A 16,102-nucleotide genomic window follows, 5' to 3' on the forward strand; every position below is an offset into this window, starting at 1 on the left:
GATCGGAGAAGTGATAAGTATGAAATTTGAGGGGGGAGGAATTTGGGGGAATATGAGAATCAAATTTGGAGTGTCCAGATTTTCTATTGTCTTCATTTTTATTATTGGATTATGAAAGAAAATTAAAACCGACTTCAAAAACATAAAAATGCATTAAAAAGTAAGAAATAATTTTTTCCCTCGTTTGATCTACGACTATTAATTTTTTTTAAGTCGACGCTAGATTTGCACATGCAAATAATGAGGCGCCGACTTAAAATAATTGATGGTCGTAGATTAAATAACGGAAAAAATTATTTGTTACTTTTTAGTGCATTTTTACGTTTTTGAAGTCGGTTAAAAAATACTGAATTAGGTTTCAATAATGTCAAGAGATGTATTATGTCACTTAGAGCTTCGAAACTTGAAGTAGGAAGTCTAGAGATTTAATATTTCTGATTCGGAGCTCAAGAACTACAGCTGTGAAGTCCAACGACCTAGTACTACGATTTGGAGCTCAGAAAATTGAGCTTTGAAGTCCAGAAGACCTACTACTATGATTCAGAGCTCGGAACGTAACCTGGAGTCCGGAGACCTATAATTACGTCTTAGAGCTGAAAAGCTTAAGCTAATTAGCCAGCCGGGATCGTCCCAAGCGTTGCCCTGAGAACTGTTTTCCATGTCCTAGGACCGTTTTCCATCCGCAAGCCGTAACGAGATTAATGATCGCCGATCTGGTTCCGCGACAATGCGCCCCCTAATCGGGCCGCCCGATCTAATCTCCCGGGATCAATGAGTCAAACGGAACCTAATCAAGGCGGGTTTATTGTTTATTTAACGCGGTGCGAATTTCACACTTTCGATTCCCTTTCGTAACCTTTCCCCCGTGATTGTTGCTCGCCGTTACGTCAACGGAAACAATCGCGTTGCGATAAACACGCGCTGCTACCCGCTGGACGATTTACTTAATTAACAACGGCCCCGTTGGTTTTCGGTAACAGGGAAGTCGCTGCATTGTTGGGCTCAAAAATTCGTTACGTCCGTTGCACAAGTGCCTCCGCAAACTTTGCAATCCCTTCCACTTAATAAAATATTGCAGACATCCGCTTAAGTGACTTGCGATGTCTTCGATCATTCTTACACTGTCGATGGCTGGCAACGCTGAGCGCAGAAGAATTAAATTAGGAATTTCGCTTCGTAGAATCTGCAACTGAGTATATTTGGTATTTAATCATTTGGTGGTTTCAAGAAAATTCCGAGAACAATGCCCTTCCATCATCTCTCTTCAGCGAGCATGATGGACAAGGTCGCGGCGGTTACAAAGGAGGATGCTCTAAATTCAATTCGATATTGCACAATCATCCTCCAGACAATTCGATCTCTCTAGCTTGTTATGAAACACCATCGCGTGAATAATGAATTAAGTCGAAGAAGAAAGGCATCATCTTGGCGCCAGGCGCGAGTTCTTTCGTCACCTTTGACGCACGAGGTCCTCCTTAATCCTCGATTGAAAATAAACGAGGGTTGCGCAGAGCGAAACATTCTTATCTTCGCTCTGCCCAGAGTATTACGTAAGGATGAGCGAATAGAGTTGGACCGACCATCCAACGCTGCACCGGACATAAAGGCGAAAGTCAGATTTCGTTACGAAAGAATTTTTTTATTAAAAAAAAATTATACCGAAAGTTTTCTAAGACTCCGCAGGTAGATGTTGTTTCGACTGACGGTGTTTCTTAAATTTGCTGACCGGCCTGCTTTCGTAGTCCGGCTTGGAAGCAGTGTTCGTTAATGTTGCCGTACTTCTTTCCTTAATGTCCTTCACCACCTAAAATTCGAGTGTGCATTAATTCGTTCGAGAGACAACATTTTAATTCCTTACAGTTTCGTATGCAGAGGGTTTAATTATTTGTTCTTCCTCCTCCTCCTCCTCCGTTTCATAATCAGCTAGCGCAGCCTGCCCCGCAGGAATGTCATTCGGAGACCTTTTTAAGATCGACTTCGGCTTCGAAAATATCCTATAAATATCTGCTGGTGTTGCTATCGAATCGCCCGACTCTGCAACCGAATTCGTACCAGAGTGACGAAATTCTATACGTTGGATATCTTCCTCCGAGCCTTCCGCATCCTCGCTGCAGGCTTCCTTCTCTTCCGGAGGGTCTCCGCCTTTCGTTTCACTCAATTCCGGCTCTACAAATGAAACCGATCTTTTGATCTTACGCTTGGGTTCAACAATTTCTTCGGATTCAACTGTGCTTTTCTCTTCCACTTTGGAGTCTTCCCTCCCGCTCTCCGAGGAGCTTTCCGTCTCGTAATATTCTCCTTCCTCTAACTCTTCCCCGAAGAGTTCGTACCGCTCGTCTTCCAATCTGTAAAACATACTAGTCTGTTACTAAATCTGTGAATTCAATTACAAACGAAACCACGTGCCTGTTAAACTCGTCCGCCAACTCTTCCTCGATCTCAAGCTGATCGAGTCTGTGAAACAGATCCTCCTCCGTCTCGATCTTTCTCTTCTCTTCTTGCTTACGTTCGGCCAGTTTCTGGTGGTACTTCCTCTCCCTCTCCCTGTGTTTCGCTGCAAAAGGGATTCGCTTAGTTCTTTATACGCAGCATTTAGAGATAAGAGGCGATTACTTTTCCATTCGTCGATTTGCTCCTCGTTCCAGTGCTCCACGATTTCGCTGCCTGCGCAGTCCTCGAACGCGTCGCTGTCTATCACCGTCATTCTAGTCTCGTACAAGTCTCGCTCCGCGTTTAGCTGCTTCAACTTTTCTTCCGCTCCTAATAGAAAACATCAAGTGTTCATATCAAGTTTTTATTCGAACTACGAATATAACTCATGGAACGTACGTCGCACTCTTCGTTCGCACAGCGCAGCCGCACCGGCGGCACTGTACTTTGCGAAGTAGCCGTCGCCCAGGCAAGCGAGCACCTCGTTGGTGTGAATTAATTTTCCTTTCATGAACGCTCGCTTGCCTATCGGCACCATGCAGCTTACGCTCAAATCCTTTTGGAAGGCGCTCAACGCCTCGGCGACTTTTAAGTGGCCATTTTTGTAGGCCGCCCAAACTTTCTGCTGTTCTTCGTTCTGATGGATCACCTTGAAGAAATAATGGAGAACTGTTAGAAAGCATTGTAATTGCAGGTCGAAGTGTTAACTGCGGTCTTCTGAAGTAAGCAAAGAACCGAACGATGCGAATGTAGGTTAGGTTGTTTCGTAAAGTGGAAATTATAAATTTCTCGATTTGATCGAAAATGAAGGTTCTGATTTTAGGGACTATTGTTTTCGTTTGTTAGAAAGTCTACCTTCAAAAAGGCTTCGTCCAAAAGTGCTCGTTGAAAGTTGCGTGCTTCATCTTCGTAGTTCATTGCGAGGAGGTTAATGGACAATGTTTATAAAGGAATATACAGTCAAAGATGGTGAAAGATATTTATTGACGATACATAAATACTACACTGCCGATTAGAATAGTTGTCAACCCCACTCCTGTCTCCCTACCGTTGCTTGCATTCCGAAGTTCATATATATATATTAGCAAACTGTTTGATATTTAGAAAATCTATTTTCATTATTGCGATAAAGAGACGAATGCGTGGTGAAAATGGCATTCCGTAGCGTTGTTTATTTGTAGTTTATGAAGATTGTACGTAATATGATATTCGCATTCGCATTGTTATCAGTGTAATAGGCGGAGAAATTTTGTTAGAACAGCAGTCAGAAATTCAAACGAATCGATTACTTAAAAAACGGCCGCGTGGCGCTGTCGTTCGCGCCACGAACCCTCGTGTTATAGATGGGAATGCCATTTCTCAGAGCGTGTCTCGGGAGGCAGGAGTAGGGTAGTGATCCTCTAGGGAGCGATTGGTATAACCGCAGCCATTTTGGAGCAAAACCGGAAATAACATAACCTAAACGTTTATCTATGTCTTTCTATCAGTATTTCTCTCTCTCTTTCTGTCTTTTTCTATCAGTATTTCTCTCTCTCTTTCTGTCTTTTTCTATCAGTATTTCTCTCTCTCTCTTTTTCTGTCTCTTTCTATCAGCATTCCTGTCTCTTTCTTTTTTACAGTTTCTTTCTCTGTCTACTTCCGCTTTTGCTCCAAATCGCGGCAACCAATCAGCGACGATACACGTTGTTCCCATTACTGTCTAGAGGATCACTAGAGTAAGGTTGACAACTTTTCTCGGGCGAATTCCACTTACGCCCAAATCGCCCGCGATTTTCATTAAGGTACGTTTTCCTATACGCGACTGGACGCAACGTCAAGAATTTCAAAGTCGATTTTCTCGAAAATGAAGCGAGATTTCATTGCGCACGTAGTACATTAAAAAATAATGTCTATCCCCTTTAATGTACATTCAAATACGACAGAATTCTTCACTCGTTAACCCAGGAAAATGAATATTTCCCTAATATTCTTTCCATTGACACATTACATAAAAATTTTCTTTCGAATTACGTGAATTATCTAGTTACGTTGTAATTCCAATAAAAATTATTGTACCAATTTCTCATAACCTTCAATTCTATGTCCGTTTAAATTCTAACCTCAAAAGTTGCTTCTAGTACTATTTCAAAAATTCTTTAATAGTTAAACTCGATCTTATAGAAAGTCCACTGCAAGTCAACAAAATAACTCTTCTTTTTTCAATAAAACTACTTTTCTCGCTTATTACTAAAATAATAGCTTCTTCGTTCGTCCGCTACGTAGCGCCATCATCGTCTCAGTGATCCCCATCATAGAAAAGCAGTCTACATATCTCATTGATTCGTGAACTCTTTCCTTGTTTCTTTTCCCGTCGAAGGAGAATTAACGCAAGATGGTTAGTGTACAAGTGAAAATCCGTTTACATCTAAAACATCTTAATCGATCATCCTTTGAATGTTTAATAATCTCTTTCCCGGGCGCGAGCAGGACCCAAATGTTCATAAATTTCTTTCCGTCGCGCAGTGTTAAGAAGAATCACCTCACACATAACCTCTCTTCCTACCTCAACAGAATGTCTAACCTCCCGGTTCTAATTAACTATTTTCCGCTTCATCAGCTGTACCCGTCGATATTAATTACACCTCGGTAATCTTCCCAAGTCGCAAAAACACGATTTCGGCTTAATCGAAACTTAACATCGTAGGGGTCGTAAAATTCTCCGTTCGTCGGGATATTATCTGAGAAAACATGCGTCATTGACTGTCTAGATGTTCGACCGCAATTGCCGAAGTGTTTAAAAGTGTATTTCTGAGAATAGTGACGTGATTGTTATTTCAGGGTAAGGTTAAGTGTTCCGAGCTGCGGACGAAAGACAAGAAGGAGCTGCTGAAGCAGCTGGAGGACCTGAAAACGGAGCTGACAAATCTGCGCGTCGCCAAAGTCACTGGCGGAGCTGCTTCGAAGCTTTCAAAGATGTACGTACAAACTTCGATGGTCCTTCTACTAATCTACCGACGTATCGTCGAAGCAGAACATCGCAGTTGTAAAACGAAGCATACTTGTGACTCGTTGAGCTCGTTTTCTAAAAAGAGCCGCCGAGATTCCATTCAGAACTTGAATTCAAAATTGTGCGCTCGATAGAATTGAAAACATTCGTTTGATAACATTTTCCACAGCGTAGAACAGCGCTGTCCAGAGTAGGAGCTCCTCACGTGCCTGCTTCTCCTTCCGATCTTTTTTTCGCGCAGCGTGCATTCCGTTGTCAAGGAGATCGCGCGATGCTACGAAGGCTGCCATGACGGACTAGCGTCGCGCGGTATCCCTGACAACGTGGACGAGAGTGGGGGAACCCCATGCTCCCACGTCAGAGACCTTGGATAGCGCTGGCGTAGAAGCTCTGATCTTCGAAAAGAATGTTCAGAAAGAAGAAGAAAATTTTTTAGATCGCCGGGTTGTTTGTTTACGAGGCGAGCAATTCTTTTTGTTTCTTTCAGCCGAGTTGTGAGGAAAGCGATAGCTAGGGTGTACATTATCATGCACCAAAAGCAGAAGGAGAATCTGCGCCTGTTGTACAAAAATAAGAAGTACAAGCCTCTGGACCTGAGGCCGAAGAAGACTCGGGCGATCCGAAGGGCATTGACACCTTTCCAGGCGAACAAAAAGAACCTGAAAGAAATCCGCAAGAGGTCCACCTTCCCCATAAGGAAATATGCTGTAAAGGTGTAAGCTGCGAGGTATCGATAAGGGACAAAATAAAGATTTTCTAAAAATTCACCGCCGTGATTCGTCTGGAGAAAGAAAAGGCGAACGTCCGAAAGTATTGGCGAATGCTTTTTATTTTCTATAGAAAAGAGTACAAAAGCTAAAATTAGAGAGACAGCTTCCACTCGATGGAGAATCGACCGTAATCCCTGATTGTTCAACGTCTAGCCTTTGAATTTCACAACGCACCTTCGAATATTTACGTAGACAGTTTTATTAAGAGTTACAATTAACTTAACTTGAGAATGAATACGCGGGAATGAGAATTAATTTAGCATTGAATCGCAATGAACGGATGATACATGATTTATAAGTATAATACAGACGCAGAAGACTTTTATCCAAGATCTCCGATCGATCGAATAAGCTTAGATGTTGAACGTTCAAGAATTAACAGAGAGGACTAAGGGGAGCTTAAAGGCGTACGCCGGGGTTTCTAGAGGCCACGAAGTTGAGGAGTTCGTCACTGTCTTCGCAGACGAATGGTTTTCGATGGTGGCAGGCCACGTCGTGCCATTTGATTCCGTCGTTGTAGAAGTTGTTCAGAATCGACAAGCAGGACTCGTCGTTACCCTGTAACAGAAATTGTTAATTGGTAAATTTGTATTAAAACTATTAATACGAAGAGAAATCGCAGTAGATACCTGAGCAGCCTCGCGATTGTCCGGCTGTGGCTGTCCGTAGCCACCAGTGTTGCTCCAGTCGCCGGAGTTACGCTGACTGGTGGGCCCTATTTTGGCCCCGGAGCCCGACCAGAACCATCCGTTGACATTCTGCGGTTGAAGGTCTGGTCTGTCGCAACCATTGAAGTTACACTTCCGTCCCGATGTCCAAATGTACCTCACATTTCCTGTTGGCGATCAGATTTTCATATAACAAGGCATAAAGGTCTGCCAGTTCCGCAGCAATAAGGCGATGGCTTTACCTCGAACGACTCTCTGTTTAATAAACTCGTTCTCCTGCGGCGTCTCGAGGGAAACCGCGTCCATACAGTGTCTCCTGCAGATGTTACGAGAATCGAGCCAATCTACTTCGAGGCTTCTAGTCGGCTGGTGCTCCCAACTGAAGAAGTACGAGTGTGCTACGCCCCTGGCGTCTCTGTAGCTAGCGTGTCGCACCCCTGAAAAGACATTCAGTTCCAATTATCCCCGCCTGTTTCGCAAAGAGCAGCAAAACAGCCCTCCCGTGTTTGAAAAGCGCTTACGGTTGGCACAGCTGCGTGGGTCAGGAAGGGCAAGTCGACGTTGAGCGTCCACCGCTACGCCAGCAAGCAGCACCATCAGCCATATCGCCTTCATATTCTTGAGTCTTCGAAAATAGGAAAATAAAAGTAATTGAATATTGCAGTCGTAAAGCATGGGACACGTGGCGCGCAGTATTAATTCAGCCGGTGCCTCGTTATCTTTTCCAGCGTCTCCCGAGTGTAGGACCCCGAGGAACCTCCGCTCGGAAGAAACTAGTGTCGAAGTAGTCGCTTAAGGAAGAAGTTTCCAAGGAAGCATCTCAGAGTAATTATTATTCATTAGTTTCAATTTCTTCGAGAGGAAGCGCTCGGTCAGGAGGAAATTATTTTCCGTGCTGAATCTCTAGTAGGTAAGAGTTCCCTGGGAACGAATCTCCGCCGAGGGTGAAAGGAGGCTTTTCAGGAGTGAGTTATGATTCGAGAAGGAAAGGAGACGCATCTCCGTGGATCTCTCTCTCACGCTGCTTGACGGTGAAAAATGTCAGGTGATTTTGCAACAGGCACTGGCCGTTTTTTTTCTTCTTTTTATAATGTACCGGTAACTTTCATCGCCGCTCCGTGGACCTGTAACTTTCTAAATCGTCTCCGCGACAGGGGCATACGACGCGTAATTAATTGCTGTAGCGTCCCCCAACTTGTAAATCACGATTACAATGCGCGATATCCTCTGGCAAAAGCGAATTAACATTTCGGCGCAAAGTTTCGAAAAATGTTATAACGGCAAATCTTTCGGAACAATCACCTTTGCTAGGAAAATTTTGCAGAAGTAATTATTTGCATAAAATAGAATTGATCAATGAAACCGGCTGTAGTAGATGGTTAGTATTTGAAGAGGGGTGTAATGAATAGCTGGAGTGGAAGATTCCAACGAAGAGGAAGCGATTCTTTGCTTTTTTGTGGCGTAACCAGTTTCTTATATTGGTGTCGTGCTTTCTAACTATTCGGGTAATACAGACTCCACTGTATTACACTTTCTGCGGTCGCGTTTGATGACCACGTTTGGAATTCCGCGCTATTACGAGCTTGATGAAGTCTTGCTTTCGCTGAGAATTAGACTGTCAGCGGCCGTTCACCTGGAGCAAACGAATGCCCAGGTATCGCGGAAGCGATAAACCGAGCGATTGAAAGTCTCTGTTACAGAATTCGAACGGAAGATTCAGGAATAATTCGTAACCATTGTCGGGGAGAGATTGCTACGCCGCGTAGGTAATTCGTTCGTACGATATTTCTTGCGGTTGGAGCAATGCTGCATTAATTGAATTGAATTATTGGCTGACGCAACGTCTGCCCGACGGAAACGTGCATTTGTTCCGCCAACGGTGACCACGGGTTTAATTAACTGGGATGGATCGAATTATATCGCACAGTTCTATTTTTTCTGGAATAAATGTTAGGTTATGTGAGCGGTAGGGAAATTTGAGATTGGGTTTAGGGTTGAGTAACGAATCGTAACTCCTACTTAGATTATTTATTTCTCGAGAGTCAAAAATTAAGTATAATGTACAGCGGCACGGTTTCGGTAATTTCTTTTTAGCAAATGTTAGGTTATGTGAAAGGGAGGGAGTTTTCAAATCGAGTAATGGGTCTCTAGGTTCTGTTCGAATCATTTTATTGATCAGAAGAGTTGTATGTTTCTGAAAAGTTGAAAGTCGAATTGACTATCCAACGGCACGTAATTCGGACGGAAGGTGTTAACAGGATTTCTAAACTGGACAATCTGCCGGATGCGGCTTTCGACAGTTCTCGCACATGTATTGCGTAATAATTATGAAGGATTAAGAAACCGGGTGTTGGTTTCCTATTCAGTATACTTTCGCAAACCTACGTGCAACGAGGAAAATTTTTTAAAATTTTCCTTAGGAAATATCTAATAGCGCCATCTCTGCTCCACTTTCCGCACTAAAAAAGAAAGCCACGAAAACATCGACTGTGTCGATAACTCTCAGCTGACGGTGTCTAGATTTTTTCCGACCCATTCCAAAAACATAAAAAAAGAAAAACATTGGCAATAGAATGACCCGCGTTTTAGGAATAAATTGACCCATTTCTCTCTTCAATTTTATATTCCATTAAAGCAGCGTTTCCCAATTGATGTTCCGCGAAAAGTTATCTTACAATAAAACTTAAATATTACGAAAATCTTTAAATTATTCGACGAGAGACATACACATCTGATTGCAAAATTTGAACCGGCGCGGTGTTGTTAGTATGCACATTTTATAAAAATAAAAGAAACTGTTGAGGTTTAGTGTTGCGCCAAAAGTTTAGTGTGGGAAATTTAATTGGAAAACGCTGCCCCGGAGTTTCATTTCATCGCGTGATATCAAGTAATATCGTATCACCTCCGTACGGGCTCGACCACATTTCGTTAGGAATCTGCCCTACTTGCAAGCGATATCCCATTCCCGAGCGATCTGTGGGCTCTAGATACTTTTTTCGCGACATGTCCCTCCGCATTGTCCCTAGCCATAGGGTGAAAATACTGGCTACTGCGATAGAGGAAGGGGGAGGGACGGTGGGTTTATTTCGTATCCGCATGTGTGCTGGATGGAACCGTTATCTGGCCGGCTTTATATCGTCCGGTTACGAAGTTGGCTGTGTGTTCTGCGTCTCTCTTAACGGCTCCTCGTCTGCCGAGTAAGCCCGCTGCATACAAGGTGGTCTCGTCGTATTCGGGACGAGTACACCGATACAAAAACGAGTAGGAGCGTGGCTGTCGCGTTGGACGGGAGGGGAGAAAAAAGGATGAAAATTGGTGTCGGTTCATTTTCGACTTTCGCTCGATCCAGATCGATCGACGATCGTTACCCCTTACCGCGTGTTCCATTTCTTCCTAATCAGCTCCTCGTGGGGACCGATATTCGGGCGGATTTCCATTAGAATGCGGGATAGGTTTTGTTGGAAATACTGTGTAGGAAAGGTTTTAATGGTTGCTCGGGACCGGCATGTCGACGAACTGAAAGCACTCGCATTCCTACGTTAAAAAGTCATCTTTATTCAAATGGCTGCTTGACATGTGGGTCACTGGTGACACCCATTGGGTCGAAAATTGAGTATCTCTTGAAATATGTGGGTCTGTGTGCTTAGCATTCGTAGAGGGAACGAGGTGGTCGAATAATTGTGGGCAGCGTTTTTTAAATGTTTACGAGGGGACGTAGCTGCATTTAGGGTAGGATCTATGGATATCGATTTTATTACTAGTAATGGGAAATTAGATCCTCGTGAACCCATTGAGAATTACTCTAAATAAAATTGAACTCACTTTCCGTTTAACAGTCAATGTACAGGGTGGGACACCTAACTCTACCACTTTAAATTACTTCTAAACTGTTTGTTATATAGAAAAATGTTTCAGACAAGAGTTGTGTGGTATCAAGAGAGGCGTGCGATGTGATAATTAGATTTTCGCTATTTTGCTTTTTTATCGAGATAGGTATGATAGGTGTTGTACGAATTTTCCAGTCACATAAGTTTGCAAGTAATTTAAGGTGGTAGAAATAGGTGACTCGGCCTGTATACAGTTGAATCTATTTATTTGATGGTAAAGACATCAAAATTTATTTAATGACTAGTTTCGGCTTTCACAGGTAGCGTTAATTAGCATCTGAATTTCCTAAGGAAAAAATTCCGGGAATTTGTCCCACTTCTGTGAGAGCGTGTAGCTTTTCAGCTCACGTTTCCTCGAACTTTTACTTGGACATCGTCTGTACGATAAGGATGAAGGTTTCTCTCTATTAATTCCACTCGCAGAGGAATTTTCAATTAGAAGTAAACCCGAATGGGTGTCAGTTTCTATTTTCCTTTCGCGAAGGATCTCGTAAGATCGGGCCATAAATCCTCGATCCAAGTAATACTTCAGTGGTGTATGTTACTGGTTGCATAGTTGCGTACGACTCGCGCCGATCTTACGCAAGGAAAGTACCTTCGCGAAGATAAACCTATTCGCCGTTCTCGCGAATCGGAGAGAAAGTGAGCGATCTTCAAAACAAGCGTGTTTACCTAAAAAAACCGAGGTCGAGTACCGTGGTGGGGTGCTAGTGCCGCGTAGAATCTTTTACTCGAATGAAATGGCAAGGTGCATTGCAGAATTGCGGTTGCGCGCAATTTCATTCGGCTAAAAATGACGAATGTAACCTAAAAGAGAATAAATACCTTAACCTTAAAAAATTTGTTCGCTACAAAGAAACTAACCTTTCCATTATTTTTCTATTATTATCGTGATTTTGTCTAGTAGCAATCTGCATTTATTTGCGAAAATAGTTACTGCATAAAAAGGTGACGCGTGAATAATTTTGAAATAGTTATTATTATTAAGTTAGGCGATTAAGTTATTAATGGTAGGGGAATCTACTTTGAGTAATGAATCATTATTGTTTTTAATGTTATTATGTTAATTATGTGTATGGGGAATATGTCGTGTTTAATAATCGGTGAAGAGTTCATTTAAGAGACTTGCTCGCTAAATTTCTTGAATATGGAAAGCGTGGGAACTACGGGGCTGATTCTCATGCCGCGAATTTGATAAAACGTAGAATACAGGGACGAAATAGCGAAATGCGTAATTAAGGGCGAGCCATTCATTACGGGCAATTCGATGTGCGCCGTTAATTAGGCAAGCATCAATAATTATGCTCCCTTTTGTTTGCCAAAACAAAGGCTTTAATTTGGTGTCGAAATGGGCGGCAAAATAGTAATTTTCTCGAATACGTATCATCGAAATTTTTAGTGAAAAGATATCGTATAAATTATTCCAACGTTATTCGGCGGAATTTTTGGTTTTTAAGCAATGCAAAATGGAGCGCAGTACAAATTATATTCTCACGCAGTTAGAATTAAAAAAACGTTTTCATTAACCAAAATGATAAGTGCATTCCCAACCCAAAAATTCCGTGTTACTGTAGAATATATTTCCTACTAAAATTCACTCTGAAGGTGCAAAATCAGCCCCCAAAATTTTTCACGTGTTTTTTTTGTAACGCTGCAAGATAGAACAAAACTTTAAATACAAAAACCCTTCGATTTGTTATGCTGCATCGTACTACAAAAAGAAAAAAAGAAAAATGCATTTAAAAAAAAAAAAAACGCGATGACTAAGATCTGATTCCTCCCCTCCAGAGTGAATTTCCCTAAAAAAAATTCTCTTTAAAATCAGAATCGAGTTGCGAGCATTCCCTCGAAAAATCGCGCTTTTCAAGTCGTGCGCAGGCACTGCGCGAGAGGGGCGCGCAGATGCGCAGGGAAGGGCGGCAAAACGGCTAATAGGAAAAGGATGGCCAAAGAGAAAGCCCCGGCGGTGTCACAGCGCGGGTCACGCGAGGCGATCCGTTCGATCCTGAGGCTGCCGCTTTCGATTTCTCCTGCTGCACTTACCTATGGAATCTTCCTACTGCCTTCTTATGGGCTTGTCTATCCCTCGGGATCCTCGAGCGGAAATTATGGTCCGTGCAGCACGAAGAATGGCCACGAATGCGTCGGCGAATGAGAGTTGCGCCGGGCTGCGGTGTTTTAGGCTGGTCCAACGACGCAAAGCTCGTCCACGGCTCGTCGATCGCGGCGAGAAAGAAGAATGAACTGCGGTGTACGGGCAGGCAACCGGTATATAGCCGGCCCACATTCCCTTCTGGCTCGAGTAACCCAGATTCTTCCCACCCGAGCGTGTCTGGGGAACATCTTCGGGGGCCTGAAAGGGGCCCTGGATAATTCCCAGCACCTCTCACTGAACGCCCTCCCCCCTCCCCGCCGGCCCAAGCCCCCTCCACCGTCCGATTCGCCAGTCGAGCCTTCCTCGAAGTCGTCTTTCGGTGCTAGAATTCGTTTTTCCTCGCGTTGCAGGCCGTGGCTGTGATCGACTCTTGAAATGGAATTTGCCCACCGATAGCCGATCAGAATGGGCCCTTTACGCCCCTGTAGGTTTACCCGAAACGAGGTACCGATCTTTCTGGTTCTTCTAACGATAGTTCTACTTAACCGAAAGGGGCACATGCATTTATGATTTATTTAATATAATTTACATCATTTCGGGGTGCGATAGAAATTACTTTCGATTGAACTGTGTTTTACGGTGGCTTCTAGCACCATTCAGCTTTTGTCGGGGAAATGTTGCGTCAAGTCTTTTCAACTGTTCTGTACAATCTTCTTTGTCGAACCGAGGGTAACTCGTCTCTGGGAGTTTGTCGTACACTGCGTACAGATCGCTTTAGCCGTTTTGTGCACTTAGTCGCCTCTACAATTGTCGTATAAAAATAACCCAAACACTGCGGCGAGGCAGCGTCGTATCAATTGAAACCCATGCACCGTACGAAAACCTAGGTTTTCACTCCTCCTCCTGGATACACTTCTCTACTAATTCTCTCAAGTTAGGGTTCTCCATGGCAGCTGCGATCCGCTCTTTGTCGTTTATTTGCTTGTTTACTGGAACACGAAATACTCAATCAGCGAATGGGAGCGACCTATTCCTACCAGCGTAGCGGGTCGCACTTACTCTCTTCTTCCGTAGAGTGCGCACCCTTCTTTATGTATATATCTAGCTTGAAAAGAGCCACTAACTGACGCTCCAACTTGACCCTAATACATAGACCGATCAGCGTCGCCAGTGAACAATGGGGCACCGTCGGGTTGAACTCGATACGTATCACGGATACTCCTTTGGGTGTTTGCTGAGAGATTTCGACACAGTCTTCATAGACAACGTCCAACTGCTCCAGCGTCTGTGGCTTCTCGGGGTCCTTGATTGTTCTCAGCAGATCTACGATATCAATCTCCGTGAGCCTCGACGAGCATACGTGAAACAGTCGGATGCAAAACATTCCTCACATCGCAAATGTCGGGGGAATCCCGTAACGTCAAATATCGAACAACTAAATAGGAATTTCTGTGTAATTTTAAGAGTGCCGGAGGAGCCTCGAATGAATTAGAAATTAGTCTTATCAGACGTTGGTTGGCTTTAAGGTTTGGTTAGCAGATTTTTGGATGCTCAGAGAGATTTTGGTTAATCGACATTTGCCTGCACAGGCTTCCGTCTCTGGTCCTCGATCTCAGTGTGAACTTGCCGTAAACAGATTCCTTGAGCTCTGTGTCGGACCGCGAGACGAGAGCTCGGTTCCTCGCGTCCGCGTAACCTTCCGTAACCTCCATCTCGTCCCCTGTCGGCAAGCCATCTCTTATCTTCCCCCCGATAGAGATTTTTCGTAAAAATGACAACATTCTCGCCCCGTTCCCCTCTCGCCAATCGTGCGCGTCAACCGCGCATCGTTTATAACTTTGTTTATATTATGGCTGGCGATTTCGATGAACCTAACCTCCACGAGCCACTCGAAACAGATCGCATGACTAACCATATCATCATGGCGCGGAAGTTCAATGTCGTCAGACTTTTCTGCTGCAATCCTTTGTCATCAGATTGCAGAGTATAGATCATTCCTCCGGCGTTTAAAATTCTAAAAGGAATCGCGCGGTAATAAGTGCTTCCTAACCAAAAGGCGGGCTTTTTAAGAGTTTGAGGTTAAACGATCGTATAATACGATTCGTATTGGCGAATTTAGTCGATTGATTTATCTCGTCGAATTTGTATTTAAATATCGTGCTCAGCGCTATCTATCGATGCCTGGGATAACTAAAATTAGCAAACTCCATTTCTTTCTGCTGTTATCGAATTTTATTCGAAATGGAGGAGAGTTCACTTTTAAATTGCGCGAAGTGTGGGACACTGGATGCATTAAGCAAATTTATCTTGTCACATACTGTAAGAAACGTGAAACTTTAATCGAGAATGAACGGATGCTCGAAGAGCTACTTTTGCGCTTTTATATTTACACCAATTTGCATATGCAGGCTTGGAAGATTTTGGTTAATTTCTGCGCGTATATTTATGAGTTTGTTTATGCATAGGGGTCTGTATAAATTAACATATAAGTCTCTTATAAATTCGAAACGGCTGGGCAAGTCGTGGATCACTTGGCGTCGAAATAAAAAAGAAATTTCGCTTTCACATTAGCATACTGTTGGGGGGTTATTCGATCTCTAGAAAAATATATAGCCTGCTCCTTGTGTAATAACACGGACGAATACACGTTAAAAAATTAGTAGTAGGTACATCGAATAATTGCTTGTGACAAAAATCTCAGTACAGATTCGGTTCGTTAGGAGGTAAGGGGTTGGGATCGATTTCGTAGATGGCGCCATCAGCACGTTCTCAAGGTCAAATTTGGAACGAACCTCTACAGCGTAGAGGTCTACACCTTTCATTCTAGAGCAGCAAGAACTTTGAAACGAGGTCAGTGACCTGCTCAAGGTCATTCAAGGTCGCCAGCACAGAATGAAAAAGGAGAAGCCCTTGAAGGTTTCAAATGCACTTTCTACCAACCCCCCTTGTACACAGATCCCTCTGAATCTCCCCACCGACTAAAAACCATATTCCTCGATATCTCGCGCCGCTGAAGCTCTCGGTTTCCCATCTAGCTCGCGGCGGTGGCGAAATTATTGGATTTATCGTTGCAAAAAGCCCGCTACCTATCACCTCTGCCCGACCCCGGTCGGTGATCCAGAAGCCGCGGAGACGAAGCGGACGCTGCGTGGAGGGTACACAGTACACAGATCGCGACCCGCCAGAGGACAAGCGGGGCCGCCGTTGATCCGAGCCGTACGTCGGAAAGAGAGGCATCCGCTCGTTCTTGGCTGTCGCCTGCATCT

At 43.7% G+C, this 16,102-nt stretch overlaps 4 protein-coding genes and 1 long non-coding RNA gene across 10 annotated transcripts; 2 read left to right on the forward strand and 3 right to left on the reverse strand.

Annotated features, from left to right (window-relative positions):
- Positions 1-1,177: 1,177 nt before the first annotated feature.
- On the reverse strand, positions 1,178-3,715 carry Uri (unconventional prefoldin RPB5 interactor). Of its 2 annotated transcripts, none has more exons than XM_076827672.1 (7): positions 3,286-3,715; positions 2,830-3,079; positions 2,614-2,760; positions 2,407-2,554; positions 1,859-2,345; positions 1,660-1,804; positions 1,178-1,534 (listed from the first exon to the last, which is right to left on the reverse strand). In XM_076827672.1, the coding sequence occupies exons 1-6, from the start codon at positions 3,346-3,348 to the stop codon at positions 1,670-1,672; spliced, it is 1,230 nt and encodes a 409-aa protein (XP_076683787.1). In that variant the 5' UTR covers positions 3,349-3,715; the 3' UTR covers positions 1,178-1,534; positions 1,660-1,669. The 2 variants fall into 2 exon arrangements, with proteins under 2 accessions (XP_076683787.1, XP_076683788.1); XM_076827673.1 differs by having other exon boundaries at positions 1,178-1,589.
- Positions 3,716-4,667: 952 nt separating this feature from the next.
- On the forward strand, positions 4,668-6,183 carry Rpl35 (ribosomal protein L35). Its single transcript, XM_076828118.1, has 3 exons — positions 4,668-4,804; positions 5,248-5,384; positions 5,904-6,183. Exons 1-3 carry the CDS (start codon positions 4,802-4,804, stop codon positions 6,133-6,135), a joined length of 372 nt encoding a protein of 123 aa, XP_076684233.1. The 5' UTR covers positions 4,668-4,801; the 3' UTR covers positions 6,136-6,183.
- Positions 6,184-6,227: 44 nt separating this feature from the next.
- On the reverse strand, positions 6,228-13,240 carry Ctl5 (C-type lectin 5). Of its 3 annotated transcripts, XM_076828114.1 has the most exons (6): positions 12,785-13,240; positions 8,384-11,548; positions 7,376-7,479; positions 7,097-7,291; positions 6,816-7,021; positions 6,228-6,744 (listed from the first exon to the last, which is right to left on the reverse strand). In XM_076828114.1, the coding sequence occupies exons 3-6, from the start codon at positions 7,467-7,469 to the stop codon at positions 6,586-6,588; spliced, it is 654 nt and encodes a 217-aa protein (XP_076684229.1). In that variant the 5' UTR covers positions 7,470-7,479; positions 8,384-11,548; positions 12,785-13,240; the 3' UTR covers positions 6,228-6,585. The 3 variants fall into 3 exon arrangements, with proteins under 3 accessions (XP_076684229.1, XP_076684227.1, XP_076684226.1); XM_076828112.1 differs by lacking the exon at positions 8,384-11,548; XM_076828111.1 differs by having other exon boundaries at positions 8,384-13,240.
- LOC143377144 (uncharacterized) lies at positions 7,338-9,649 on the forward strand. 2 transcript variants are annotated; one of them, XR_013087249.1, is made up of 3 exons: positions 7,338-7,501; positions 7,583-7,679; positions 7,762-9,649. It is a non-coding gene; the product is annotated as an uncharacterized LOC143377144 (long non-coding RNA). The 2 variants fall into 2 exon arrangements; XR_013087248.1 differs by having other exon boundaries at positions 7,583-9,649.
- A 151-nt stretch (positions 13,241-13,391) lies between the features above and the next one.
- Galla-1 (cytosolic iron-sulfur assembly component galla-1) lies at positions 13,392-16,100 on the reverse strand. 2 transcript variants are annotated; one of them, XM_076828115.1, is made up of 3 exons: positions 15,923-16,100; positions 13,896-14,159; positions 13,392-13,825 (listed from the first exon to the last, which is right to left on the reverse strand). In XM_076828115.1, the coding sequence occupies exons 1-3, from the start codon at positions 16,098-16,100 to the stop codon at positions 13,728-13,730; spliced, it is 540 nt and encodes a 179-aa protein (XP_076684230.1). In that variant the 3' UTR covers positions 13,392-13,727. The 2 variants fall into 2 exon arrangements, with proteins under 2 accessions (XP_076684230.1, XP_076684231.1); XM_076828116.1 differs by lacking the exon at positions 15,923-16,100 and adding an exon at positions 14,464-14,928.
- Positions 16,101-16,102: the final 2 nt, after the last annotated feature.

This window comes from Andrena cerasifolii, chromosome 15, assembly GCF_050908995.1.
Source record: "Andrena cerasifolii isolate SP2316 chromosome 15, iyAndCera1_principal, whole genome shotgun sequence".
NCBI lineage: Eukaryota > Metazoa > Arthropoda > Insecta > Hymenoptera > Andrenidae > Andrena > Andrena cerasifolii.

Excerpts from the sequence above, each read along its gene's own strand:
- Uri (XM_076827672.1), bottom strand. The coding sequence starts at position 3,348 with ATGAACTACGAAGATGAAGCACGCAACTTTCAACGAGCACTTTTGGAC. Across the intron at positions 3,080-3,285 it reads TGGACGAAGCCTTTTTGAAG|GTGATCCATCAGAACGAAGA; the intron begins GTAGACTTTCTA and ends TATTTCTTCAAG. Across the intron at positions 2,761-2,829 it reads GTGCGAACGAAGAGTGCGAC|GAGCGGAAGAAAAGTTGAAG; the intron begins GTACGTTCCATG and ends GTTTTCTATTAG.
- Rpl35 (XM_076828118.1), top strand. Across the intron at positions 5,385-5,903 it reads GCTTCGAAGCTTTCAAAGAT|CCGAGTTGTGAGGAAAGCGA; the intron begins GTACGTACAAAC and ends TGTTTCTTTCAG.
- Ctl5 (XM_076828112.1), bottom strand. The coding sequence starts at position 7,469 with ATGAAGGCGATATGGCTGATGGTGCTGCTTGCTGGCGTAGCGGTGGAC. Across the intron at positions 7,022-7,096 it reads TAAACAGAGAGTCGTTCGAG|GAAATGTGAGGTACATTTGG; the intron begins GTAAAGCCATCG and ends GATCGCCAACAG. Across the intron at positions 6,745-6,815 it reads ACAATCGCGAGGCTGCTCAG|GGTAACGACGAGTCCTGCTT; the intron begins GTATCTACTGCG and ends TTTCTGTTACAG.
- Galla-1 (XM_076828115.1), bottom strand. The coding sequence starts at position 16,100 with ATGCAGGCGACAGCCAAGAACGAGCGGATGCCTCTCTTTCCGACGTAC. Across the intron at positions 14,160-15,922 it reads GGGTCGGGCAGAGGTGATAG|ATCTGCTGAGAACAATCAAG; the intron begins GTAGCGGGCTTT and ends TTGATATCGTAG. Across the intron at positions 13,826-13,895 it reads GCACTCTACGGAAGAAGAGA|TAAACAAGCAAATAAACGAC; the intron begins GTAAGTGCGACC and ends TTCGTGTTCCAG.